Source organism: Panicum virgatum, chromosome 5K, assembly GCF_016808335.1.
Source record: "Panicum virgatum strain AP13 chromosome 5K, P.virgatum_v5, whole genome shotgun sequence".
NCBI classification, from domain to species: Eukaryota; Viridiplantae; Streptophyta; class Magnoliopsida; order Poales; family Poaceae; genus Panicum; species Panicum virgatum.
Window position 1 is genome coordinate 45145641 of NC_053140.1, and position 26518 is coordinate 45172158.

At 54.9% G+C, this 26518-nt stretch overlaps 3 protein-coding genes across 3 annotated transcripts; 1 reads left to right on the forward strand and 2 right to left on the reverse strand.

The window, feature by feature from the left end:
- The first annotated feature begins 8242 nt into the window (after positions 1-8242).
- LOC120710148 (mitogen-activated protein kinase kinase kinase 18-like) lies at positions 8243-9754 on the forward strand. Its single transcript, XM_039995811.1, has one exon. The coding sequence runs from the start codon at positions 8348-8350 to the stop codon at positions 9752-9754; it is 1407 nt and encodes a 468-aa protein (XP_039851745.1). The 5' UTR covers positions 8243-8347.
- A 6881-nt stretch (positions 9755-16635) lies between these two features.
- LOC120710149 (mitogen-activated protein kinase kinase kinase 17-like) lies at positions 16636-18351 on the reverse strand. The gene has a single exon (XM_039995812.1). The coding sequence runs from the start codon at positions 18067-18069 to the stop codon at positions 16636-16638; it is 1434 nt and encodes a 477-aa protein (XP_039851746.1). The 5' UTR covers positions 18070-18351.
- A 2397-nt stretch (positions 18352-20748) lies between these two features.
- Positions 20749-22348, reverse strand: LOC120710150 (mitogen-activated protein kinase kinase kinase 17-like). The gene has a single exon (XM_039995813.1). It carries the CDS (start codon positions 22258-22260, stop codon positions 20749-20751), a length of 1512 nt encoding a protein of 503 aa, XP_039851747.1. The 5' UTR covers positions 22261-22348.
- Between the last annotated feature and the right edge of the window lie 4170 nt (positions 22349-26518).

A 26518-nucleotide genomic window follows, 5' to 3' on the forward strand; every position in this document is an offset into this window, starting at 1 on the left:
ATTTCTTTGTCCTCCATGGATGGTCCCTTGGAAGAAAACGACGATGTCCAATATAGCAGATTTTATTCCTAATTCTTCTGGAGCAAGGATTTTTGTCACAACGCACACAAGCATAATATCCTTTTGTGACTCTACCAGACAATGTGCTCAAAGCTGGATAATCATGAATGCACCATATAACTGCAGCATGTAGTTTAAACTCCTTTCCACTAAATGCATCTTTAGTTTCCAAACCTGCCCAAAGGGTGAGTAACTCTTCGACGAGTGGCTCCAAAAAGACATCAAAGTCCTTTCCTGGGCATTCCGGACCAGGGATGAGTAGGGACATCATGAAGTTGGATTCATCCATACATATCCATGGGGGAAAGTTGTAAGGCACAACAAAAACTGGCCACATGCTATATGAGGAGTTCATTTTGCCAAATGGATTGAAACCATCCGTAGCAAGACCAAGTCTGATGTTCCTTGCATCTTTTGCAAACCACTCATATTTTCTATCAAATTCTTTCCATGCCTCACCATCAGCTGGATGGCTAAGCTCATTCTCCACTGGTTTTCTCTTCAACTTGTGCCATTGTGCCTCCTCAGCGGTTTTTTTGGAAGCAACTATCCTCTTCAGCCTTGGAACCAATGGGAAATGCCGCAATACCTTCTGAGGAATCTGTTTCCTTCCATCCGCATCTTTCCATCTTGATTCACCACATACTGGGCAATTATCATGTTTTGCCAACCCCTTCCGGAACAAAACACAATTATTCGGGCACACATGGATTGTATCATATCCGAGTCCCAATGCACGAATAAGTTTCTTTGCTTCATCATAAGATGTGGGAAGAGAGCAAGCTGGGAATGCTAATGATAACAACTTTAGTATTGCAGTGAACGCAGCATTGCTGATTCGATAGAATGACTTGATGTGGAGTAACTTCACAACAAAAGAAAATCTTGTAACAGCTGCACCAGGGAAAAGTTCCTCCTTCATCTCTTCTAATATGGCTGCAAACATAGAATTCTCAGCACCTTGTTCCTCAGCTATGAACAACTCCTTTACCATATCAGGAATCCTATCATCAAGGTCTTCTTCATCCTCGTTCATACCAACATCCTCGTTGAAAGGAATATGTTCATTAAGATGATCTGCATTTTCAATAATTCTGCCATCTAGTGCTTCTCCATGATGTATCCACTGATCGTATGTGCTAGTCATCCCATGGATGTACAAGTGATCCTGCACAACTCCTTTATTTCTATGAACCCGATTCAAACACCTACGGCATGGACAAAGTATGTCTTCGTCATTAGGAAATTTCTCAGAGACAAACTTCATGAACTCACTGACTCCATCTAGATGTGCCTTGCTAAAAAGCCTACTATTGATCCAATTTTTGTCCATCTGAAGATCACTGAAACAAGTGCAAAACTTAGCGAAAGATGGGAGGATGCATCTAGAAATAAAGAATGGATACAAACTACCATGAGCACAAACATGCTTCAGCAATCAACATAAATTAGTAAGCTTCTGTGAAATGACCAAGCAATATATGAATTCCACAAATACAGTCTAAAGTACCATGTCCAATTGTATCTGGTTATTACCATGAATTCTTCTCCTCTCTACACAAATCAAATAGCAAGTGCTAGGCGCTAACATGCGACATGAATCTATGAAATAAAATGGTGCACTATAATGCATCCGTACCATCAAGTGAAATGCAATACTATTTCCTTGTCATCAAGTAAAATGCATTGTTGTAAATAATTCGAAGTCCATGTGCCTTCTGCACTTGGCTAGAAATATGTGCATATGTTATCTGTAGTTGGGCAATTCCAATAAAACTTCAACCTTTACCGAATCTGTTTTTCCTTGAAGGTTCCAGTTATGTGGATCAAGTATATAATTTGCTTCAGTTAAGGCATAAATTTTGTTGCAGACTTAATTTAATAAAGAAAATCTGCCAAATTTATGTATGCTTTTCATTTATGCATCAATATTCCAACTACTTCCTAATGGCAGGAGCAAAGAGCAGTTAGCAAAGATCACGATTGTTCACAGAAAAAATAGTTCCCCAGAAAAAAACACTTCCCCAATATGCTACTTGAAGTTTTGAACCGGCAGGTTCATACCGATCACCATTCATGTCACATGATTGAATTATTCTCATGTGTAAGTCTTGCAAAGGGTAGAATAATAATCTATCATACCAGATCAAACAAGCTCAAGAAAATTACATGCTAAAATACCAGTATTCCGGCGATTCATGACAATGAACTGGAATCTGGGTTGGGCATTGCTGAAAAAAATATACCCTATTTGTCAGAGACATACTAAGGTATCTGACGCAAGAAGCAAATGCAAAGTGTTAAACTTTCATCTATAAGGCCCACAACATTTCAGTTATCACTAGAAATAACAGAGGACATCTAGACGTGGAAGACTGGAAACACATAGAAGTAGGGATACATGTCAATAGATCAATGCTAGGATATGCAAATGCTTGCACTTGCCGGGAATGAATTCTCCGTGACGGAGCTTTCGATTTTAACTCTCAAAGTAGCATGACTTGGTAATCATTAAAGTGCACCTTTGAACCCGCGCTCGGCCTGCCGTGCCACACTGCCGGCTGCTCCCTGCAGGCCTGTTGCCTGCCCCACGCTCCTGCGGCGGCACGGCGCTGCCCCCCGCGCGACCGCGCCCGCGGGCCGGGGTCCATCCGGCCGCCCAGTACTGCGGCCACCCCCTGCCCCGCTGGGGCCGAGCGGCCACCGAGCAGCCGAGCCCCGAGGCGATTCTCCGGCCGAGCAGCCGCTGGCCGCCGGGAGAGGGACGTGGGAGGAGAGGGCGAGAGGCGGCCGGCCGCCGGGAGCGGGAGGATAGGGCGAGAGAGAGGCGGAGAGGCGAGAGAGTCAGAGAGCCAGAGACCGAGAGGAGGACGGGGGTGGGAGGCCAGCTCGGTCGGCCCGCTCGGCTGTTGTTTGGGCCGGGAAAGAAAGTTGGGCTCAAGTGGCCAGGCGAACAGCCCAGTTGCGCCGGCCGCCGGACGGACTTCGTCTTCAATCTCCAGACGCGTCGAGGCTCAGCCGCTCAGTCCCATGGCAGAAAATTTTAGGGGGGGCTAAGGGGGGGCTTCAGGGGTTCTCCGGCGGTAGGGGGGCTCTAGCCCCGGCAGCCCCACCGCTAGATCCGCCACTGGCTATTATGTTCAATGAGTTCAATATACTATAGGTAAAATATTATATTTAGCCATGGCTCATATCGTACCATTTCCATCTTAAAATCACAATTTCTATTTTTTCCTTTCACTTATTTTTACATGAACAATGGGTGTGGGACCTAATAAGTTTGCACGTAGGTCACCGTCGTTGCCTAACGAAGACATTAGTGACGAACACCTGACCTAGTGACAATTTAGCATTGTCATAAAATTATGATGTTTGTAGTTGGACTCAAGTGACAAAAATGCATTCGTCACAACATGAAGTAAAACTAGTTTATGACAATTTTCATCTTGTCTTAGTGACGAACACATAGTTTTCGTCGCTAAATTGTACCACCCTATATAAAATGTCATAAAAGGGAATGACCTAGTGACATTTTGATCGAGTGTCATGAGATATTCGTCATAGAAGGTCACATTTCTTGTAGTCAAAGCCGTCGCAGAGGGGCGCCATTATACTCGTTACTGACCTAAGCGAGCACAGTGTAAACGCCGCCCATGCCACAGCGACCATCTGATAACCGTCCAACTACGTAATCTCGACAGTTCCGGCCGCCTCCTGGCGTTGTCTTCTTGTTGCGCTCATGCTCCGGGCCTCCCCGTCCACTGCTTTTTTAAAAAAAAAAAAAGCTCCAGACACGGCCAGTATTCTCCCCGGCTTCCCGTCCACTCGGGCGGCGCCACGTGTGGCGCTCCTCCGCCAAGAGCGAAACCACCGGCTGGCTGCCTCGCCTCCGGTTCAGCTGGACTCACGCCAGTCGCCACGAGGCGGCGATGATGAGCCTGTGATCCGGACAACAACGCAAGCCTGTGATCCGGACACCTGTCGCGGCCGCGGCCGCGGCCGCGACAGGTAACGCAAGTGGGGAGCAGCGGCGGAACCAGAAAATTTTTGAAGGGGGGGCCAAGAGGCTAAGCCAACATATGGTCATGGCGGCGGCCGGCGGCGTTACTGCGACGTATGTACGTCTGCAGTTCGGCTGAGGCGTCCGTTAGTTTGTTATACCATTGCAAAAACGATTCAGAGTCTATGTGCCATGTCTGCGGCTAGGGGCGAAGCTACCTCTAAAATTATCATGGTGCAACCGTTAAAGACCATAAAAAAATTAACAATACATGGTAAATGCAAGTCTAGCTAGTGCTAAATTTTTCATTACCCTGGTGCATCGGTACCAGGCAAACTGTACGTAGCATTAACCCTGGCTGCGGCTCCTCCTAAAATAGCTCTGGTACAGTTTTTTGATGAAGTAGAAATTGAAGTTGTGTTAAAAAATTGTTTCGTAAAACGGCTTCAGTCGCCTAGGATCATGGTAGCCGCGAGAAGCCACAATTTTTTGCTCGCAGGCAAAGCCGTTTTATGGCTTTATTCACGGCTCCCATGATAAAATCATTTTGAAAATGATACTTTGACAGAGCTTTCATCAAAAGTCGGTGAGGAAGCTATGCAAAACAGACTACTTTTTGCTTGTAATTATTGCCTCTTAGACTATGTACTTGATTTTAATTGAAAATACAACGTGAGCTACTTAGATATTGAATTTATTGTAGAATCACTTATCTAATTATTTGTTATATACTGCAAAAAAAAAAAGGTTCAATTTTTTTTTCAGCCTTATGGGGGGCCGTGGCCCCTGCTAGCCCCCCCTGGTTCCGCCGTTGGTGGGGAGCGCCTACCAAAAGGCGGCCGCCACCTCGATCGCCAGCTAACGCACCTGCACGGCAGCGCAGGTGGCCAAGCACGGGCGTGTTGTCTGGATTAGAGTACGTAGAGCTCGAGTCAGGCATATACTACTCGTACTTGTGGTTAGGCTTGTGGTTGTGCTTGAGTTTTGGACCTGTCACGCACCTGTCGAGAATTTGTGCAGGAGCTGCCGGGAATGGTTCTGTCCATGCGAATGGGGATCATCGTTTCGCTGGCAAGGGGGCAGGTGTTTATAATTTTTTTCGCGACCGTGCATGAGCATGTTTTTCATTAAGAAAAAAACAGTTTACAGATAATTCTTGATGCGGCCAAACAGAGCTTGACCAACACAAGATCACAAAGAACTAAAAACAGAGAAAAAACTGAAAAAAACACAGACAAACATCCAACAACCACAACAGACACACAGCAACACAAGCACAACGGAGGAGAACACCTCCAACCCTACAAACCTAATCAAGACCGACACAGCACTAACCAACAACTGAACCTGCAAAAGAAACTACATCACCAAAGCTGCGAAAATCCACAACACAAACAAGGTGGCAAAGCATCCACCCGACCAACTAATATCGGCGGCAAAGCATCCACCCGAAGAGAACTCCAACCAACGACGGCGGCGGCAAAGCATCCGCCGGAGCAGTACAGCGGCAAAGCATCCGCCAGAGCAGTACAGCGGCAAAGTAACCGCCAACCGACGACCAACGCGACCTAGACGATGTAGAGGAACTAAGCAAAGGCAGGCGCAGAAGCGGATCCTCTCCGAGAAGAGCAATCGACCGTCACCGGCAAGAGCTTCCAAGACAACGCCTCCAGCGAGGGAGCGACGCAAAGGCGCCGTCGTTGTCCGACCAACATGGTCTAGGTTTTCACCTGAAAAACTCACCGAAGAGGAGGCCATAGGAGAAAGAGTGACGCCTTCAGTAAGGTAAGCGACGCTCGAGGGCGTCGCCGTCACCGGCCCACACGGACCAAGGCTTTCGCCTTCACCCTAATCCCAACTCAAATCCGATGACAGCAGATGCCCCTCCCCAACCACACGAGGCGGCGATGATGCGGCCAGGAGCCCCTGGCCACCCGAGGCAACGACGGGAGAGGAGGGCAGCCCTGGGCTAGCGGTGCCACGGACAGACGAAGCGGCTGCGGTAGCCACGAGCCCCCGACAACGAGGCAGCGGTGGCGGCGCAGCCACGTCCCCCGGCCTCCTAAGGAGGAGGCGGCGGCGCGGACCCGGGCGGTGGCGGCGGTGCAGCCTTGGGCCCCCGGCCAGGAGGTTGCGGCGGCGGCGCAGCCGCACCCCGAGCCGGCGGCGGAGGCGCGCCCCCACCCGCCCCCGACGGTGGATCTGGGCAAGGGGGCCGCGGATCCGGCGAGGAGGAGGCCGGATCCGGCCCCGACGGCCGGCGGCGACGACTTAGGACGAAGGTCATTAGGGCGGGAGGAGGAAGGAGGCGGGAGAGAGAGAGGAGAGGGCGTGGGGGTGTCGGCGGCGGCGGCGGTCAACCGGAGGCGGGCCGGGGTGGGGAGGTGGGCGGTGGCACGCGGCGCCCCCTGAGTCGCCAACGAGAGCGACACGGGGCGGGGGGGGGGGGGGTTCTAGCAGTATCTTGACAAGTGTGATTGTATCCTTCCCAGGTGTTTATCATCAGGGACATGATTGGAGGCTTGAAGCACAGGTGTTTCCTTTGATTATGGAGTTTTCTGTGGATTAATGTTTGTCAAGACTCTCTGTCTGATGCCATCTTCAGAACAAGCAAACCACACATTGCATGCTTGGTTCCAGACTTCCAGCGAGGCGGTCCTCGCTGTACTAGTTTCAGATACATTGGATCGTACCTGATTATATTAGGGCAATTTTCATTTTACAGCTATTCGAGTCTAGTTTCACGGGTTCATTTTGGAATGCCGGAATTTCCTTCCATTTTCGATTCGTGCGGATTTGCTGATAATATTTCCTTGCTATTCCATCTACTGAAATAAGAGCCTCATGCAAAGTTTGTTTTCCTTTTTCTTGGGTCGTCGTCCTCACGTCCACAATATTCATCACACATGCCGTGCTTTCAGCGTAGCACTAGCACTAGCACGGCCGAGTAAAACTTTTGGAACGCATCCGTGCGCGGGGGCGTGGCTTCACGTGCTCTCTCCCTCTCGCTCGGTTTGTCTCTCTCTCTCCTGCCTCCCGTTCTTTTGGGCGTGCGGGGCCGGCGCCGCCGGCAACCGTCGGTTCGGCCTGGTGATGTCTCGAGAGCCGCAACTATTTCTAGAAATGTTGTTAATTAGGGCCGTTTTGAAGCAGACGAAGGCATCGATTCGGCATGGCCCACTGCTTATGACGTCCTGCGTCAGGCCAGCGCGATCCTGATTCCTGAGCAGCTATGGTTTCCAGAAGGGCGAGGAGCACGACGGCCTGCCACTTGTCCCTGGGTCCCAGCCGCAACGGGGCAATCCTCTTCCGTGCCAGCTGACGGCATCAGACACCTTCGCTGATGGACAGCGCCGGTGGCTGGCGGGCGACGTGGCCGCTGGAGGACGCACCACTTGGGAGCCGCAGCACGCAGGTCAGTGGCGTGGCTGTCGCAAAATGATTAACCATCCCGTCTGCCCGGTGCAAGCATCATCCGAGACACTGATGACACGGCATTAAATCCTTTTGAGTTTTGGCACGTCGTGCTGCGACTGCTCAACTTTGGGCATGTTTGGATCCAAGGGCTAGAGCTATTTCTAGTCTAAAATAGCTCAAAATAGCCCAAAATTTCCAAATATGAGGACTAGTTCTTGGCTATTTGCAAATAGCGTAACTTAAAAAACTATCCCACCCAAAAAATGATTATTTGGGCTATTTCAGGTGGAGCCCACCATAGCAAGAGAGGTAATAGGGCTCCAATGATTGGAAAAAGATGATTTAAATGATAAATAGCTCTTGGATCCAAACATGCCAAGGATTATTTTATTGGATGGCTATTTGATTGAGCTAATTAGCTCTAGCTCAAATAGCTCTAGCCCTTGGATCCAAACAGGCCTTTGTCCCTCCCCCAGGTCAAATGATGATCCCTTGCCTCGACCTCAATGATGAAACGGTAGTAAAAGACCGTGCCATTATACTTGCTGAACCTGAAATTAACTTTGCCGAGCGATTACACTTGCACGGGGATGGATCGCAACCTGGAATGGAAGTGGAAGCCAGCACCACCGGCTTGCGGCTGCTGGGTGGGCGGTGAGCGTGAGGGAAGCAGTGACGCGGCCAGATAGTAATAGTAGCCTCCGCTCGCGGCTCCCGCCTTATAAATACGCGCGCTCCACTTCAAACTTGCGGACAAAAATCGGCAGAGAGACAAATCGGGCGGGCCAACTGCGAGCCAATTGATTCGAACCAACGAGCGCCGAGAAAGCAACAGAGGGGGGAAAGAGGGAGGGAGAGAGAGGAGCGGCCATGGCGACAGCGGTCAGCGGCCGGTGGACGCGCGTCCGCACGCTGGGCCGCGGCGCGTCGGGCGCGGTGGTGTCGCTCGCCGCCGTCGCGGCTTCGGGCGCGCTCTTCGCCGTCAAGTCCGCCGCGGCGGGCGCCGCCGGGGCGGAGCAGCTGCGGCGCGAGGGGGCCATCCTCTCCGCGCTCCGCTCGCCGCACGTGCTCCCCTGCCTCGGCTTCCGCGCCGCCGCCGGGGGCGAGTGCCAGCTCTTCCTCGAGTTCGCGCCGGGGGGCTCCCTCGCCGACGTCGCGGCCAGGAGCGGCGGCGCCGGGCGGCGGTTGGGCGAGCGCGCCGTCCGGGCGTACGCGGCGGACGTGGCCAGGGGCCTCGCGTACCTCCACGGGCGCTCCCTCGTGCACGGTGACGTCAAGGCCGCCAACGTCGTGGTCGGCGCCGACGGCCGCGCCAAGCTCGCGGACTTCGGGTGCGCCAGGGCCGCGGGGTCCGTGCGGCCCCTCGGCGGCACGCCGGCGTTCATGGCGCCCGAGGTGGCGCGCGGGGTGGAGCAGGGCCCCGCCGCCGACGTCTGGGCGCTCGGGTGCACCGTCCTCGAGCTCGCCACGGGGCGCGCCCCGTGGAGCGACGTGGGCGACCTCCTCGCGGCCGTGCACCGGATCGGGTACACGGACGCCGTGCCGGAGGTGCCCGCGTGGATGTCCGCGGAGGCCAGGGACTTCCTGGCCCGGTGCTTCGCGAGGGACCCGCGGGACCGGTGGGCGGCGGCGCAGCTCCTGGAGCACCCGTTCCTGGCGTCCGCCGGCAAGGCGGAGGAGGTCGCGGCGGAATGGGTGTCCCCCAAGAGCACGCTGGACGCGGGGCTCTGGGAGTCCGAGTCCGAGTCCGACGACGAGGGCGACGTGCCGGAGAGCCCCGCCCGGAGAATCAAGGAATTGGCCGGCGCCTGCTCGGCCTTGCCGGACTGGGAGTCCGACGACGGCGAATGGATCCAGGTGCTCGGCGAGCAATGTCAAGCCTGCAATCTGGAGGAGGCGGCCAAGGAGATGGCCGGCGAAGACAAGTGCCAGCTGCTGAGCGAAGCATCGGAAACAGAGGTTGGTTTCATCGACGCCGATGCAGAGGGCGGCGTTGTTGATCCTGAGTGTTCTGTAGCTGTAGGATTATTAGCTGTCCTGTCAGTTGGGCAGCAGGTAGAGCCGCGCAGCGGTTCTTGGAGTGATCCATCTGTATTCGCTGTTGCACCCTCTCACAGAATTGAAATGTCAAAGCCATTTTTACTGGCTAATTCCTCCGTCCTCTGTTCTACAGTTCGCTCTGGTAGACCTGATGACTATCCGATTCACATTGGTCTACAAAATCTAGAACTGCCGAACACCTTGTGCGATGCGACGATTCCAGAAACATTGTTCTAGAGCAGACCGACGCGTGAAGCTGTGACCTGTGATTGGGGATAACCGGGGAGTATATCCCCTCTCCCATGGGGGGGCCATGCTAAAAGCAGTGGCTGGATCATACCAGTAAAGGCTGTTTGGAAGCGTCGCAATTGGGGCCTCTCTGGCCAATGCATCTCGTCCTTTCTAGGCATGGCACATCTCTTGCCGAACTCCGTCCGCAAAATTCTCAGCAATTTGCGCACGTTCGCCGCACGATTCCGAGGCCGAGCTGATAACGATGAAGCGGCAAGCTCGGTCGAAATGGCGTCCGAGTCCGAGCAAGCCAAGCGAGGGACTCCTTCCTCCGAGTCGCCGGATCGATCCGGGGTCTCGTGACAGTGGCTGCAGAGCAGCTAGCTAGCGAACATTTTCGCCCACCTTGTCCGGATAAGTCTGGGCGTATTGGCACGCGCGCGGCCGGATGCGCAGGTGACGGCCAAGTGGCGGCGCCTTCCGAACTTGGTGGCGGTGGCGCCTGCTCTCCGGCCCGGAGGCAAATAGGAGTATTAGAAACGAAGCTGCCGTACACGTTTGATGCCTGCTCGGCACACGTGGAAGCGGATACGGGTGAGGTCTCTCGCGCTTGGACAAAAATCCCCAAGGTTTCCTCCCCGCGACTAGGGGTGGTAAAGGGCCCAACATTTTGAACTAGAAAATCTAAGGATCGGGCCCTAAAAGGGCCGGGCTCTAAATATATGTATTTTTAAACTAAAAATTTTAAGGGCTTTATTGGGCTGTGAAGAGGCCATTAGGGCCATGGCCCATTACCACCCCTACCCGCGACACGCGTCCCCCCGGCTCCTAGCTAGCTCTTCCGTGAAACTTCTGTGCTTCATTTCTTTCTATCAGCAGCCGTGCAGCATAAGCAGTATAGGCTGCTAGTAAGTAGACCAATCTCAGCTCTTACGTCAGCTAAAATCGATCTGTTCTCCTCTACGGTGTTTGCTCGCCGTGGGAAAACTGCCGTTCTCTTTTCACGACAAGATAGAGGTCCTAACAAACAACTTGTTGCATTTTGGAATTCCGTTTGTCGCTGAATCTTTGGGCGCCTACCTAGCTATCGTTCCATCTTTTTGCGGTTAGCAGGAGCTGAGGTCACCGCCGCATCCACCAGCGCCGGAAATTCGGTGGCCTACACGGCGGCTTCAGGAGTCGTCAGCAACCTTGCTGTGCGCCAACTAACGGAGCACCTTACACATATCGACCCTGCTTCCCTTTCTTTTGAATCTTGGGTGCGAAACACCAAGGGAGGGGGGGGGGGGGATGCGTGGCGCCTCCTCTAGAACCCTACACCCGTTGTAAGAATTCATGAGGGCGAGGCGCCCAACTGCACAGGTCAAACATTCCATGGCCGGGGGCAACGATCTTTCTGCTCGACCCGCCGGGGGTTTGACCTTCGTTAGCGCGAGGCGGTTGTTGGGCAGCAAGGACCTCGTGCAAAGGCTAGGTCAGCCGTTGTGGTTGATCGGTGCCTCGTTTCACTGATTGCGTCACGCTCGCTAAGACTTTTTTTTTTGAATAAAGACTCCCTAAGACTTCAGAAGTTCAGACGGGACGGCAGCCCAGAGCCCCGGATCAACACCGTGTGATGAATTTACTTCGATTTTAACCCCCCCCCCCCCTCTCCCCCCCCTCCCCCCCCCTCTGGGGCCGAAAGTGGAGATTTTTTTTTCGCGACCGTGCCTGAGCACGTATTTCATTAAGAAGAAAACAGTTTACAGATAATTCTTGATGCGGTCAAACAGAGCTTGACCAACACAAGATCACAAAAGACTAAAAACAGAGAAAAAACTGAAAAAACACAAACAAACACCCAACAACCACAACAAACAACCAACATCAGAAGCAAGATTGGGGGAGAACACCTCCAACCCTACAACCCTAACCGAGGCCAACCTAACGCCAACCAACAACTGGACCTGCTAAAAGAGACTACATCACCAAAGGTGCGAAGATCTGCAGCACAAACAAGATGGCAAAGCATCCACCCGACCAACCAACAGCGACGGCAAAGAATCCGTCCGAAGAGAACTCAAACCAGCGACGATGGCGGCAAAGCATCCGCCAGAGCAGCACAGCGGCAAAGCATCCGCCAACCGACGACCAATGCGACCTGGATGATGTAGATAAAACTAAGTAAAGGCTGGCGCAGAAGTGGATCCACTCCGAGAAGAGTAGTCGACCGCCACTGGCAAGCGCTTCCAAGACAACACCTCCAGGAAGGGAGCGACGCAATAATCGCCATCGTCGTCCAACCAATCACTTGGAAAGCTCGCCGAAGAGAAGGGCATATATAGGGGGGAAAGAGTGACGCCTTCAACAAGATAAGCGATGCCCTCGGGCGTCGCCGTCACCGGCTCGCAAACGAGCCAAGGCTTTCGTCTTCACCCCAATCCCAATCCAGCGCCGATGACAGCAAACGCCTCCAGAAAGGGTTAGGTTTTCACCCGCAATATTCGCAACACGGCGAGATGGTGAGGTACAGAGAGAGGACGCCTCCGAGGAGGGAACGGCGTCCGCAGACGTCGTCGTCCAAGTTTTCACGTTGACCTCCACCGAACCCACCAGGAGCCAAGCTGAGATGCAATAGACGGCAGGCGCCGCCAGCCACACCACCACGACGCTGCTGAACGCCACCAGCCGCCGCCTGCCCTGCCACTATGACACTACCGAAACATCTCAGCACGGGCACACGGATGTAGAAGACCCACATGGCCTGTGCACACTGGCCTCCTCGCCACCGTGCACGCCCAGCCCGCTGGCATTGCGACCGGCTACGCCTTCGCGGCCGCAGCGACCACGCCGGCTCAGCGTCGAGCCCGCCGCCTTGCCGGGCCGGGCCGGGCAGCCAACCGAGAACCGCGTCCGCCGCCCCTGGCCGCCAACGGGGCGAGCCGCTGCCACGGCGCCGTGACAGGCGCAGGGGCGAGCCGCCGCCACCGAGCAGAGCCCGGAGTAGGGCCGCGCCTACACGCCATCACGCTATCAAGCCGGGGCCGCCGAGGGGCCAGAAAGGGGTCCTCTCACCGCCGCCGACGATGGAACGGCCAGTAGGGCGCGGATCCGGCCACCCCTGAGCGGATCTGGTAGACGCAAGCCCAGGGCGCAGGGGAGAAGAAGAGCTCGGAGGGGAGGAAGAAGGGAGAGGGAGGTAGGGAAAGAAGAGGGAAACAAGAGGGAACGAGGGGGAAGGGCTTGCCGCCGCCCTCCTCGCAGCTCACCGGACTTCCGGCGGGCTGCTCCGGCGGCGGCGGAGGCAAGGGCCAGCGGCGGTGGTGGGGTTGGGTGGGGCAACGGGGAGCCGCCCGAGTCGCACAGAGAGGACAACGCGAAAGTGGAGTTTATCATTTGGATTCGTCTGCAAACGTGGCCTCCGGATGATGTCCGAGCACGTGTCGCTGGACTCCGCCGCTGGAGAAGGTCGAATCACTGGGTAACAGCAGGAGCGACCATCCGCGAGGCGATCCTCCGGCGAACCCGGTGACGCCTGCGGTGACGTGCCGGGCCGGTGGGCGCCAACCGCCAGGCGAGGTCTTTCTTTCGTCTGGCCTTCCTCTCCGATCAGATACCACCGGCACTTGGTGATCATCTCGACTGGCCTACTCCTGTGTAGTGTAGTGAACTAGTGTTATCTGTAGTAGTAGAGAGGTTTTTTTAGAAGGAAAATGTATTGACCTTAGCGCATTACACTGATCCTTTCACAAACAGGACCCCAAAGAAAAGAAAAACTACAAAGAAGTCCAAAGCTCCTGTTTATCATCCTTTAGAGATCCGTTCGTCACCGCCGCCGAAGCCGCTTCCCAATCGTCGTCGGGCACCAGAGCCAATCTCCACAAGGTGGAGGCCGCTGAGGAGGGCTTACTTCTAGGCGAATCAGCCAAGTACACTGCCTCCCAGGCGCATTGGCCAACTCCCGTACCCACGACGCATCCTTCGATTCCACCGCCGGCAACTCGAGCAAAGCTCAGATTTTCACCAAAGATCATCCTCCTCGAGATTAACAGGGTCAACAACATCATCTGAAGAAGAAGACGACGATGTGCCGGCCCTCGACTCCTGGACAGGTCTCCCCAGCCTCTCCGTTGACGTCGGAGTAGATCGCAATCGGAGAACGGAAGAGGCTGGGAGAAATTATTCCGCTGCGCTGCCGTCGTTTCCGCATCGCCGGCGTCACCAGGAAAAGCAAGACGCAGAGGAGCCACACTCCTCCGGCAAAACCTAACTCCACCGCCGAACATCGACGACGAGCAAACCCTAAATTTAGGTGGACTCGACTAAGACCCTACAAAACAGGTGATTTGTTGAAGAGACGGACCCCGCTCCTCGTCGCCACCGGCAGCGAGGCCGGAGGCGAGGGAACGGTGGCGGCGGCGGCGTCGCCCCTCGGCTCCTTACTTTTGCGAGAGGAAAGAATAAAGGCTTGTGCCTGCTTGGATTGAAGAGGAACAAACACGTCTCTGTATTATCCAGTAGTAGAGAGGTTCATGCATATCAGCATGTGCGTCCGAGCTTGGATAAACTTGCTGCCGACTGGCACTGACCAGCTAACTGGCCACTGGGAGAGTGAGGACCGTATAAAAATCTCGGCGGGAGAACGGCGAGGCGACGCCGGGGGTCGCTGTCAGGGGTCGGTTTGGCCTGCCAAACTGCCGCTTCGCTCGCCGCCGCCGCCGCCGCGCGCGGGGCGGGCGTTCGCGCCAGCGCTGACGCCGCCTCGACCTTCTCCGAAAAGTCACGGGAGGAAGAAAAGAAAAAAAAACATAAATTTTCTTTCAAAAAAAGAGAGAGAAAAAACAGGGGAGAGAAAGGGGGAAGAAACCCGTGCTGTTTCTCTGCACGGATGATAATCGTTTCGCGGTTCGATCGCCTGACAGCGACGCGCGTCCCGATCCGGTGCGGGCTGCACCAACCGCCCCAACTTCTCGTAGCGCGCTGCCGGGATCCGAGCATGATACGCAGCATCGCGTCGCGATTCAGCTCGTGCGAGACTGACCGTGGACCGGGCGCTGGTCTTTCTCCTTCCTCTGCTTCTGGTCTGTTTGCTGAACTGGTTGGCCTGGCCCTTTTGAGTTGGTCGCGCGGAAATGTCACTGCAGCGGAGGAGTCCAGCGGCACGTGCTTTATATAAATAAATTTATAATCGAGAGTTTTTTTTTCTGGTTTCCGTTTGTTAGACGGTTGACGAGTAGCGATCGATGCAGATCAGCTCACGTCTATAGTAGGTTAGCGAGAGCTTTGTAGGTGGAGCGTGCCGCGCTCTGCTAAACTGGGTCATGCGGAATGAATGAAGGAACATGTCCGATTCGCCAGCTCGAAGCACGTGCCGGATCCATCGCACTCGAAGCTTCGAACCGGTTCGGCCTAACTGGGACGGTAGATTAAATAAAGAGCTTAATTTTGGAACGGATCGAGAGTCCTAGCACGCGCACGCCGGGAACTAGACCGCGTGCCATTGGTTAGAACTAGACCTCGTTCGTCCAGGCGAAACAAGACATGCATGCTTGCTCATCATCGCTCGTGGCCGGTCAGCTCCGATTGGATATCGGATGACGATGCATCAACGCGTCTCGTCGCGTCGACGGCTGGTCCGTCGTCGCGTCGGCGTCCGGTCCGTCGGCGGCGTCCTACCACGTGTCCGTCGCCTCGTGGCGGGTTCCGAGATGGCCGGCCGGTCGCTCTCGCCGGCGCCGGCAACCCCCGCCGAACCGGTGCACGGTGGTGTACCTGGGCGCGCGCGCGTGATGCGACGCCGCTTCGCGCGGGGCCTGTGACATCCGCACATGAGCGCGGGATCGCATGCTGCCCCCCAGAGCATCGGGGCCTAGCCTCATGTTTGTTTTCCTTGTCCGCGTCAAGAGAGTGCCGTTTCTCCCGCCGGCGAGCGCTGTGCTGTGCCGCTGGTGTGTTGCAGCCTGGATGCGCCGCCATGTGGCCCGGGTGAGGCTTTCGATCTCGGAGACAAGTTCGGCGAGATCCATCCCTGCCGGCTGTAGCTTACCTCACTTTGGCAATGGCACTGGAGTTTGATGGCGTTCGTTGCGCCGAATCGGAAGCCTGATTCGGTTTTCGCCAGTAAAATTGGCAATCGACCTGAAATTTCCCGTGCCAGTCGAAGAAAGGGATCGGCTGGCTGATCGGTTCAGCTGCGACTCTTTTGGTCCGTGCCTCTGCTCTGTCCTTTGAGTATATCGTCAAGCAGCGGAGAGGTACATCAGGCCATGATGAGATTGGATTCTGTGCGCAGGCTCCTCTAGAGAATCCTCAGATCAGAGCCACCCTTCCGCCCGTCCACTGGCTGGTCACTGTCCAGTGTCCACAGACCGCGGTTCCACTTTGGGCACTCCGGCACTTCCACACCGGCCGTCCATCGGAAAAGGGCGTGCGCCGAAGGCGAAGATTGCAGCGCATCGGATCTCCCACAAAAGGCGTTGACATCCAAGTGATGTCCGCCGCTCAGATATGCGACCGGAGCAGTGCCAAGCATGTGCGGACGTGACGTCACGCTGATTCAGCACTCTGATTGGCCCTCCTCGGCTCTTCCGCCGTGCCGTACGGTAAGCCGCCCGGCGAATCACGGCCTGACGTACCGACGTCACCGGCCCTGACGCTTAGAGCAAAGATTATGGTTGCGGCGGCGGGCGAAAAGAAGCTGGCGTGGTCAGCATTTAATGCTGCGGTAGCAAGTGGTGCATGCGCCAGCACCCAATCAGCGGCGAGCAGGCAAGCAGTACAGCCAATAGGAGACCTCTGCGCCCGCTTCCGCTCGGCGTCTGGCGAAACGCTCGTTCCTTTCTCTCTCCTGATTTCTCTCTCTCCCACGTCGGATTTCGCCGGCTTCACGCCTTCCTTAATACTTGCTCTTAACCGATCCGACTTCCTGCGCGGGCGATCGCGGCGTGCGCACGCACGTGAAGCGTGACGGGGCGCGCCAACCAGGTGATGACAAAGACGGAAACTTTGAGCGAAATTGATGTGGTTTTTGGACGGGATATTTTGGGCGGAATTCGTTTCATTTTTACTAATCTGTTCCTGTTACAAGCACGGTGGTGTCCCACGTTTCCGACCCCTTCGCGGTCGAACCCAAGTGGGATTTTGTTTTCACAATGGAGCAGGTAACTGCCCCGGCTAATGGTGGTGGCGGCCTCAGTAACTCCGGCGATGAGGGGGAGATGGAGATGGTCGCTGACATCTGCGGCGGCGGCGGCGGCGGTGGTGAAGAACTGCTCGGACTCAGCGTCTGATGGTTCCGCCCAGATGAAGTAGTCCGCCGCCGGCGCCGGCGCGGCGTCGGCGGTTTCCGAGCGGCCGTCCTGCAGCTCGATCCAGCCTTCGTCGGAGTCCCAGTCGGGCAGGGCAGACGCGGCGCACGCCAATGCGCGGATCCGCTCGGCCGCGCCCGTCGACATCTCGTCCGCCTCGTCGTCGGTGTCCGAGTCCCAGAACGCGTCGTCGTGCAGCGTGCTCTTGGGGGACGGGAGCTCCTGCTTGGCCGGCCGCGCGTCCGGGCCGCGGGTGGCGGCGGCGACAAACGGGTGCGCGACGAGCTGCGCGGCCGTGGGCCGGGCGCTGGCGCGCCTCTCGAAGCAGCAGGACACGAAGTCCCTGGCCTCCGCGGACAGCCACGCGGGCACCTCCGGCACGGCGTCGGTGTACCCGATCCGGTGCACGGCGGCGAGGAGGTCGTCCATGTCGCTCCAGGGCGCGCGCCCCGTGGCCAGCTCGACGATCGTGCACCCGAGCGCCCAGACGTCGGCGGCGGGGCCCTGCTCCTCCCCGCGCGCCACCTCGGGCGCCATGAAGGCCGGGGTGCCGCCGAGGGGCCGCGCCGAGTCCGCGGGCCTGGCGCAGCCGAAGTCGGTGAGGCGGGCGCGGCCGTCCGCGCCGATGACCACGTTCCGGGCCTTGACGTCCCCGTGCACGAGCGAGCGGCCGTGGAGGTAGGCCAGCCCGCGGGCCACGTCCCCGGCGTAGGCCCGGATGTCGCGCTCCGCGAGGCGGCCCCCGGCGCGCCTGGCGGCCTCGTCGGCGAGCGAGCCGCCGGGGGCGAACTCGAGGAGGAGCTGGTACTCGCCGCCGGCCGCGGCGCGGGCGCCCAGGCAGGGCACGATGTGCGGCGAGGAGAGGCCCTCCAGGACGCGGCCCTCGCGCCGGAGCTGCGCCGCGGCCCCCGCGGCGCGCGCCGACTTGACCGCCAGCAGCTCGCCCGAGGCCTCGTCGGAGGCCAGCCACACCACGGCGCCCGACGCGCCGCGGCCCAGCGTGCGCACCCGCCTTAGCTGCTTCGTCGCCTCCATGGCTGGTGGAATCGGAACGAGAGCCGCTCTCCTGTCGCGTCTCCGGGCAGATGAATTTGCTTGCGGATGGGAATTGGGTTGGAGCCCGGTGTCCGTCGGCGCGTGTGGGATTTATGCGTCTGGTCTGGAGATGGGAGGGGGGACGAGCTGGGAGGAGAGGTCTATTTCTACGGGCCGCGCGAGGGCGTGGAACACGTGCGGGAAACGGAGCGAGGGGGAGGAGAGGCCATCGCCTATTGGCCGCGTGCGCGGCTGCCTGAAAGCCTCGTCTCCGCCTACCGCCCTACCCCCCGGTCGGTCAGTGCCCTCTGGCTGCGAAGGAAGGTGTAACGAACTTGTAGGCGCGGCACCCGTCCTGGTTTCTTTCCGGCGATTTTCCAGCTGCCTTTTTACTACCAGCGACAGCCGGCCAGGTGCATCCTCTCTCTCTCTCTCTCTCTCTCTCTCTCTCTCTCTCTCTCTCTCTCTCTCTCTCTCTCTCGGCACTTGGATCCGATTGGCAGCCACGCGCTCGTGGCTAGTTTATGGTTTCCTTTTCCCACCAGTAACATGATACCGCCGGCCGGCCGGCCGCCTCGTCGCGTCAGCGAGCGTCCCACCGGAGAGCCGGTGGTTTCCTGCTCCGGCGGATAAGGATCGGATCTGGACGGGCCGATGATCCCTCGCGTCATGCGTCACGCTCTCTCCTTCCACTCCATGGGTAGCGTCACGGGCTCACGGCGCGACGGAAGAAGAGGGGCTGCCGTGGGGGCAAGGCGAAGGCGATGGAGCCCGCCGAGAGCAGACGGCGGTTTCAGACACAGGCGCACAGGTGTCGAGCTGCGCTGACCCCCCTGGGCCCTGGCGGAATATTCCGGCGTTTATCGGGATAAGCTCGCCGGATCTTTCGCCGTCCATGTGCGCCGGCGTGCGGTTTGGCTGGATGGTGGTTACGGATTGTTTTCCCAGCAAAACGCTCTAGACGCCGTAAGCATGTGCCCGTACGGCATCATGTCAACATAAGTACGCACCTTTCTGTCACTGTCGTGCGTCCCCGGCACGTTCAAGAACTACTACGTAGATTTTAAAGAGGAAACAAAAAATCTAGGGGCACACTTGAGTGTCATTAGGAAATACTACTACAGAATTACCCTTTTTTACAAAGGGTTACGCTAATTGAACACATACTAGTGTGTTTGAAGACCCAGAAAAACATGAGTAGATAAAAGCATCATGGCCTTTGAGGGAGGGGCTTCACGAAAACGCATCAGTGAATCGGGCCATCAAAACTTGCAGTTCCCTTGTTTTTACGTTTAGCGCTGGTGATCGGAGCACTTTGAGCCACCAGCCCACCACCGTTTCCGTCTCTGTTCTGACACCCACTCACTAGCTAGAGTTGCCCCCCCGAGGCCAAAACGTAGGCTCACTGGCTTCAGTCTCCCCGCTTGGACACGCATATATGCCTGGTGCTAAACTGCTAATATGATCATGCAGTAGTGATGATACATTACTGCTTGCAAGTGAGTGGTCCATGTCACGGCGTCACGAGTGCACCTTGCCAATCATGCATGCACTGTTGCAGAGAAGAAAAAAATCTGTTCACTGGAACAACTCCTCAGCATTCGTTGCCTGCAAGTTTGTGACACCAACCGTACTTCACCTATCCAGACTACTGACTACAGTTCTTTTTTCCACGGCTCTCCGTTGTAGTACTACTGAAGATTCCTTGAAGCTGCTGCTCACAAATCATCGTCGTTTCTACGCGCGTGCCTGCCTGCGAGTTCTGCCTCGCGTATACGAACCAAATTTAAACGGCCTTTGACCCGAGCCGCCTGCCTGACTTGCAAAAACTTCCACTCAAGGACGGTCGTTCAAAGCTATTGCAGTCTCTTTCAAAAAAAGAAAAGAAAAGAAGAGGCTATTGCAGGCAACAAATAATTGGCCTCAGGATTCAGGACCGAAAGGATGACACATTTTGTGCAGCTATACCCGGATCATCACGGCTAAGTTTCTTGCACAGTCACACTGTGATTTGTGAGGTAGAGTAGAAAAAAGATTCTATTATCAACTTATGCTGATTTAGCTTGTTATTCTTGAGCATTAAGAGTGTCTCTAAACTTCGACCACCAGTGGTACAAACTTCAGACCCTTTTAGGGTCTATCAAGAGATATTATGATTGTACCAAAATTACAACTTGGATTTTGCTACATGTACTGACAAATAGTACTTCATGTACTAAATTTGGTACCCCCCCCCCCCGGCTGGTATAGTTGGTATCTCTTGATGGGTTATAAAAGGCTCAAAACTGTAACTACATGGCTTAAAATTGCAGTGTAATATCAGTTGTTGAATTTTGATACTGATGGTTCAGAAAATGGATTGAAACTTGAAAATTGACACAACTCCAACAATTCAAAATCAAAATTATAAAAAAAACAATTCAAAATCAATATGAAGAACAACCGAACAGTAGCATTCACAACACCATCTTACGGTCTGGTCGAATAGATTATATTCAATCCTAGTCCTAGAATTTAAGTTTGGGGTTGATCTACATCCCTGTCAAATGCCAACCAAACAGCTCTATTGTCTTAAAATTGTAGGCGGTTCAGAATCCTTCACCATTCTTGAATTCCCTTCAGTAATTTCTAATCTATCAACACTCGATTGGAATATTGAAGCGACATCGGCGCAAAATGTCAGCAAAACGGCCGAATTGGCACCAAATTGAATTTATGCTCTACTTCTACGTTGCAAGGACAATCGAGCTCCACAGTTTCGCCACGGTTACTGGCAACCGGGCGCAGGTACTCTACATTGCTGCCTACACTAACCCTGAGATGTCTCTGCCACTTAACAACATCGTCAGCAATTCCTACATTGCTGCCTACGCTCATCCTAGGATGTATCTGGCACTTGACAAGGCCATCAGCAACCCCTACATTGCTGCCTACGCTCACCCTGGAATGGCTCTGGCACCTAGAAAATTCACAAAAATTTCCTACATTGCCTCCTGCACTGACACGCGAATGTCTCTGGCACTTGCTGGAATCATCTCTAGCTTCTACGTTGCACGTTGGAAATCTAATGGCGCCTTCTTCCACGACGACGACGTCGTGGAGATCAACCACGGCGGCGTCCAGCGCTTCATTCCTAAGGGCAAAACCAGCACCGGTCGTCACCGTGGCAGCCGGCGCCTCCGAGACCTTGGAGCACTCGCTGAGCACTTCTGTCCAGCCTTCGTCGGAATCCCAGTCCGAGAAGCCAGACCAGGGGCTTGCCAATGAGCTGATCCTTTCGACCGCTCGCTCAGAGGCCTCCTCCTCCTCGTCCTCGTCGGACTCCCAGAATGCCGCATTGAGTGTGCTGTTGGGGGACGGCCAGTCGTGCTTGGCCGGCTTGGCATCGCAGCACGCGGAGGCGAGGAACGGGTGCTCCAGTAGCTGCACCGCCGTGGGCCGGCTGCGGGGCTGCCTTGCCAGGCACATGCGCAAGAAGTCCTTGGCTTGCGCCGACAGCCACGCGGGCAGCTCCGGCACGGCGTCCGTGTAGCCGATCCTGTGAACGGCGGCGAAGACGTCGTCCTCGTCGCTCCACGGCGCGCGGCCGGTGGCCATTTCGACGACGGTGCACGCGACCGCCCACACGTCGGCCGGCGGCCCCTGCTCCTCGCCGCGCGCCACCTCCGGCGCCATGAACGCCGGGGTCCCGCCGATCGGCCGCGACGGCGACGGCGACGGCTGCACGGGCCGCGCGCACCCGAAGTCCGTGAGCCTGGCGCGGCCGTCCCCGCCGATCACCACGTTCCTGGTCTTGACGTCCCCGTGCACCAGCGACCGGCCGTGGAGGTACGCGAGCCCCCGCGCCATGTCCCGCGCGTACGCCCGAATGGCGGGCTCCTCAAGCCGGCCCCCGCTCCTGGCGGCCTCGTCGGCCAGCGACCCGCCGGGCGCGAACTCGAGGAACAGGTGGTGCTCCCCGCCCGCGGCGGCGCGCGAGCCGAGGCAGGCCACGACGTGCGGCGAGCAGAGCCCCTCCAGCACCTGCTCCTCGCGCCGCAGCTGCGCCGCGGCCCCGCCAGCGGCGGCCGCCGACTTGACGGCCAGGAGCTGGCCCGAGGCGTCGTCGGAGGCCAGCCACACGACGGCGCCCGACGCGCCGCGGCCCAGCGTGCGGACCCGCCTGAGCTGCCTCGCCGCGGAGGGATCCATGCCGCTCCTGTTGTGTCGTCCGTGCTTCTAGTTGGAGCCCGAGCCCCCGGGGGATGGAATGAGAATGGCGTGTGGGAATCTCTATGGCTTGGGGGCGCCGCCGGGGATTGCCCTTCCAGCGAGGTTGGGGGTGGGCTATTTGTACCGGCCACCCTGGAGGCGCGTGGAACACCTGCGTGCGCCGAGCTCCGAGAGCTCCGGGGAGGAGGAATTTAGGAAGCCGGCGGCGTGCGCCCCGTGCCTGGAGGGCTCGGCCGGCCGGCGGAAGGCGCAACGGGCTTGTAGGCCCCCGGTTCTAGTGGGGCTTTCGCAGCACTTTTCCGGCGTTTCTCCTGCTGCCTATTTGCTTCCTGACGGTTATGGTTGGTCAGCCGCCGCAGCCTCAGGAGGGGTCGGGGGGCCGGTTGCTAATTCGCGCCCCCCTTCCCGTTATGGCACCGTGAGCCCAAATGCTCACGTTCCTTGCCTTGACGTTCCCTCTACCTCCTCCATTCTTAGTTCAAAACTCCCTAAACAATTTTTTGAACCAAATTTGATTGACCTTAGTTCTTTTACGAGGATTTGAATAATAACCTTATTATAACTAAGCTAGGTTAAAACAAGCATCCACATTTGCCGTCGATTGATTTGATATACTCCGCCCGAGCGCCATAACAGGTGTTTTTTTGCTGTTGTTTTAAGTCAACCATTTTGAAATTTTGTTGCAAATTACTTTCTTATACGTTGGTTGAGCTTGAATAATACGAAAAATAATTTTATAAAACTACCTTTTACTATATTTTATAAATATTAGACAAAAGGTATTAGTCAATGGCGTGTTTGAAGATTATGAAGATGTCCAAAATATCAATTATTTGTGATGGGAAGGAGTAGGTAACAAAATTATTTATTATCAAAATATAACTCTAATTTTAGATGTTTGTATCTGTCATGGAAGCAAAATGGTTTGTGTATCTAGTTACCAATTAAAGGAACCTTATCTGTCAAGTATTTAAGAGAAGCGTAGTTCTGTTAGCTTGAGAAAATAAACCAACATCAATAAGGATCGCTTGCATGGTAAAAAAATACACAATGATGGAGACACACGGCAGTGCGAGGCATAGGATTTCTATTGCAACAGCTCCGCCACGCAAAATGACGAGGGAAATTGTGCGTCACATCCGTTTTGGGGGTTGGATGGTTGGAATATAGACCACTCACATCTAATTGTACTCCATCCATTTCAAATTGTAAGTCGTCCCAACTTTCTTGGAGAGTCAAACTATTTTGTGTTTGACAAAAATTATAGAAAATATTATAAAGATTTATAGCATCAAATAGATATGATATATATGGAAGTATATTTAATGAAGAATCTAATGATATTTATTTGGTGTCATAAATATTAGTACTTCATTGTATAAATTTGATCAAACTTGAAGTATATTGACTCTCCAAGAAAGACGTTATTTGAAGTATATTAAAATTGTTGGGCCGCAGTTGGAATGGAATGTTGTTCTCAGGTGGCTCTTCTGTAGTCCCGTCCTCCTTTCCTTTTTCTCTATCTCCTTGTTTTGCTTGAACCATATCTTTCCAAAATGTGTACTCTCTCCGTTTCAAATTATAAATCGTTTTAAAAAATCTAGATACATAAAAAAAATGTTTAACTAGATTGGCACTACCACCCGAATTTGAAAAAAGTTGTGACGAAAACAATGTGCGCCGACACAATAAAAGTGGGTCAAGAAAATACCCGAGTCTTGCAAAACTATATTCCCTCCTTTTTTAATTGTACAACCTTAGCTCATCCTAAATATCATATACTTTAAAATGGAGATAGTATTTATATTTCACCTTTTTCATTGCAGGGACACCTGAGCCTAAATAATTTTCACCCCGGGCGGTGAGAAGCAACCGGGTACAAATACCACCGTACGGTCTCACCCCCTCCAATATAATGTCTCTGCCACCTGATGGGTTCATCGACAACTCCTACATTGCACGTAGCCGCGCGGCGGCGGTGCGATGGCGATCGCTCAGGTTTCGTCTTTGCCAGGCATCACATGCCCGCCATGAAGTCCTTGGCCTCTCAGTTGGCAGCCACGCGGGCATCACCTAGCTCCGGGACGGCGATCTCGCGAGCCGCGAGCGGGCACGAAGACGGCGCGGCACCGCTGGCCGTCGCGATGAAGGCGCAGGTCACCGCCCACACGTCGGCGGCCAGACCCCTGGCTGCTCCGATCCTCCTCCCCACGCGCTAGTACCGGTACGGTGCAGGTACCCGGTCCCGGCGATCGGCCGCGATGGCGGGGACTGGACGGCGACGGACCTCGCGCCCACGATCCAAGTCCGGGCCCGGCGGGTGAGGCTGGCACGGCCGTCCTCGCCGATCACCACGCGTTCGATCCTAACCACGACGTCTCGCGACCGTCCCTTGGGTACGCGGAGCCACCTCGTCTGCCGGGCGCGTATTGGAGGAAGAGATGGAACGCTGCCTGCGGCGGCGCGGGAGCTGATCGGGCAGCGGACACGATTTGATCCGTCCCTTGGGTACGCGGAGCCACCTCGTCTTTTTTTTTTAGCGAACGTGCCTGGGCTGAGCGTGGAGCGTGGACCGAGCAGCGAGTCCCCGGGAGGAAAACGCCGTGCGTCCGGTAATCCCGTTCCTGTGAGCCTGAACGGCGGGTGCCGTTCGTCGCCGGAGTCATCCGTTCCCTTTTTTTAAATAAAATAAAATAAAAGGGTCCCTTTCCATTTATGGCACCGTGAATTGGTTCAACGGGGGCGATTGGAAGGGAGTCAGTAGTCACTACACATGGGATTGAAAACTAACAACCGTATTGTAAAAAAAAAGGGAGTCATCACACGTGCTGATATGTCATCAAGCCGATACACACACAACAACCGGATAGCTTACCCGAGGGATGAGTCTTCAGGAGTCTCTCTCATCCAAAGACAGCAACAAAAGGAGAGAGAAAAAAAAGTCTCAGGCTGCGAGTCGCCAATGAATTGAGTGGCGAGCGCAGGAACAAGCGCGGACGTTTCATTAGCAGTCGGCAGGAGACGGCACACAGCAGGTGACTTCCCGCCCCCGGCAGCCCTCTCCCGGCGACTTGGCGGCCGGCCTCTCCTCTCCGCTCCGGTCTCACTTGGCTGTTGGAGCCTCCAACCGACTGGGTCCTGGTCCTTCCAGGGGAGGTCAACCGGCAGAGCCACCCAAAAGGTTCGTGCATGCACGCGCCCTTTGGCGATCTCCCTCATTTTTCCTAGTGAAGGTTCAGTCGACGCGCATGTCGTTTTCACCAAAGTGCATCTCGCACTGTCAAGCCTTGATGGTGACTTCCAAGCGCGATTAGCGTTGGATAATAATGATGGGCAAGCTTGGGACAAAGATAAAAATATCACGGACCAGTCAGTTACCGTTCCTTCTTCTTCTTCTTCTTTGTTGGGGGGGGGGGGGGGGCGCTTCAAGTCACCTTCTTCTTTCTTTATGTATCCACTTGCTTGTGTTGAAGAGGCAGAATGAACTTCTACCTCTTGTATAAAACCATTTGCCTGTTGGAAGGGGCAAAAGTTTGTGTCCTTGACCTGACTGGAGGACAAGATGTCCACGAAATGTTTGTAAAACGAAGAGCAATGGCAAGTAAACTACTAGTATCGAAGACTAAATTTAGGATAAAGTCTGTTAATAAGCTTTGTGTTTGTAATCTGTAAACTAGTAGTTTAAGCACACTATGAGACAAAAATTCAGGGAAAGTGCACCAGAATTATAATATACTCCAATCTAATTGGCTGAATCAATAATTATTAGACCAGAGGCTGACCAGCCCCTGTCTGAGTTTCAGAAGCGAGAAGACTGTAACGCAGTTTTTTGCACAAGGGTACTGGGTGTGTCAAAACGAACGCAGGTTTGGAATTCTTGTTCAGCAGCAGTGTGTCTCCCAGCAGTAGTGGAAACAGGAAACAGCGTGTACTTCCTCGCCAGGTTGTGTTTTTTTTTTCTCTTTAGTTCTCGAGGTAGGAAATGGGACGGAAGGAGCGGACTTTGGACTCTCATGTTGTGATCGATTAGGAAACGCTAGCTATTTGCTTTTTCAACGGCACGTTGTGCTTGACTAGAGGGAAAACAAAAGCAAATGGTAGTATAAAGAAAAAAAAAACTCTGGCGACCCATGAATCTACTTACCGGATGCGGCGCCTTGGAACGCCCAGCACAGGTTTATGTGGTCCCTTTCTTTCTTACTGACTTTTTTAAAAATCTTTTACGGCGGGCAACTGG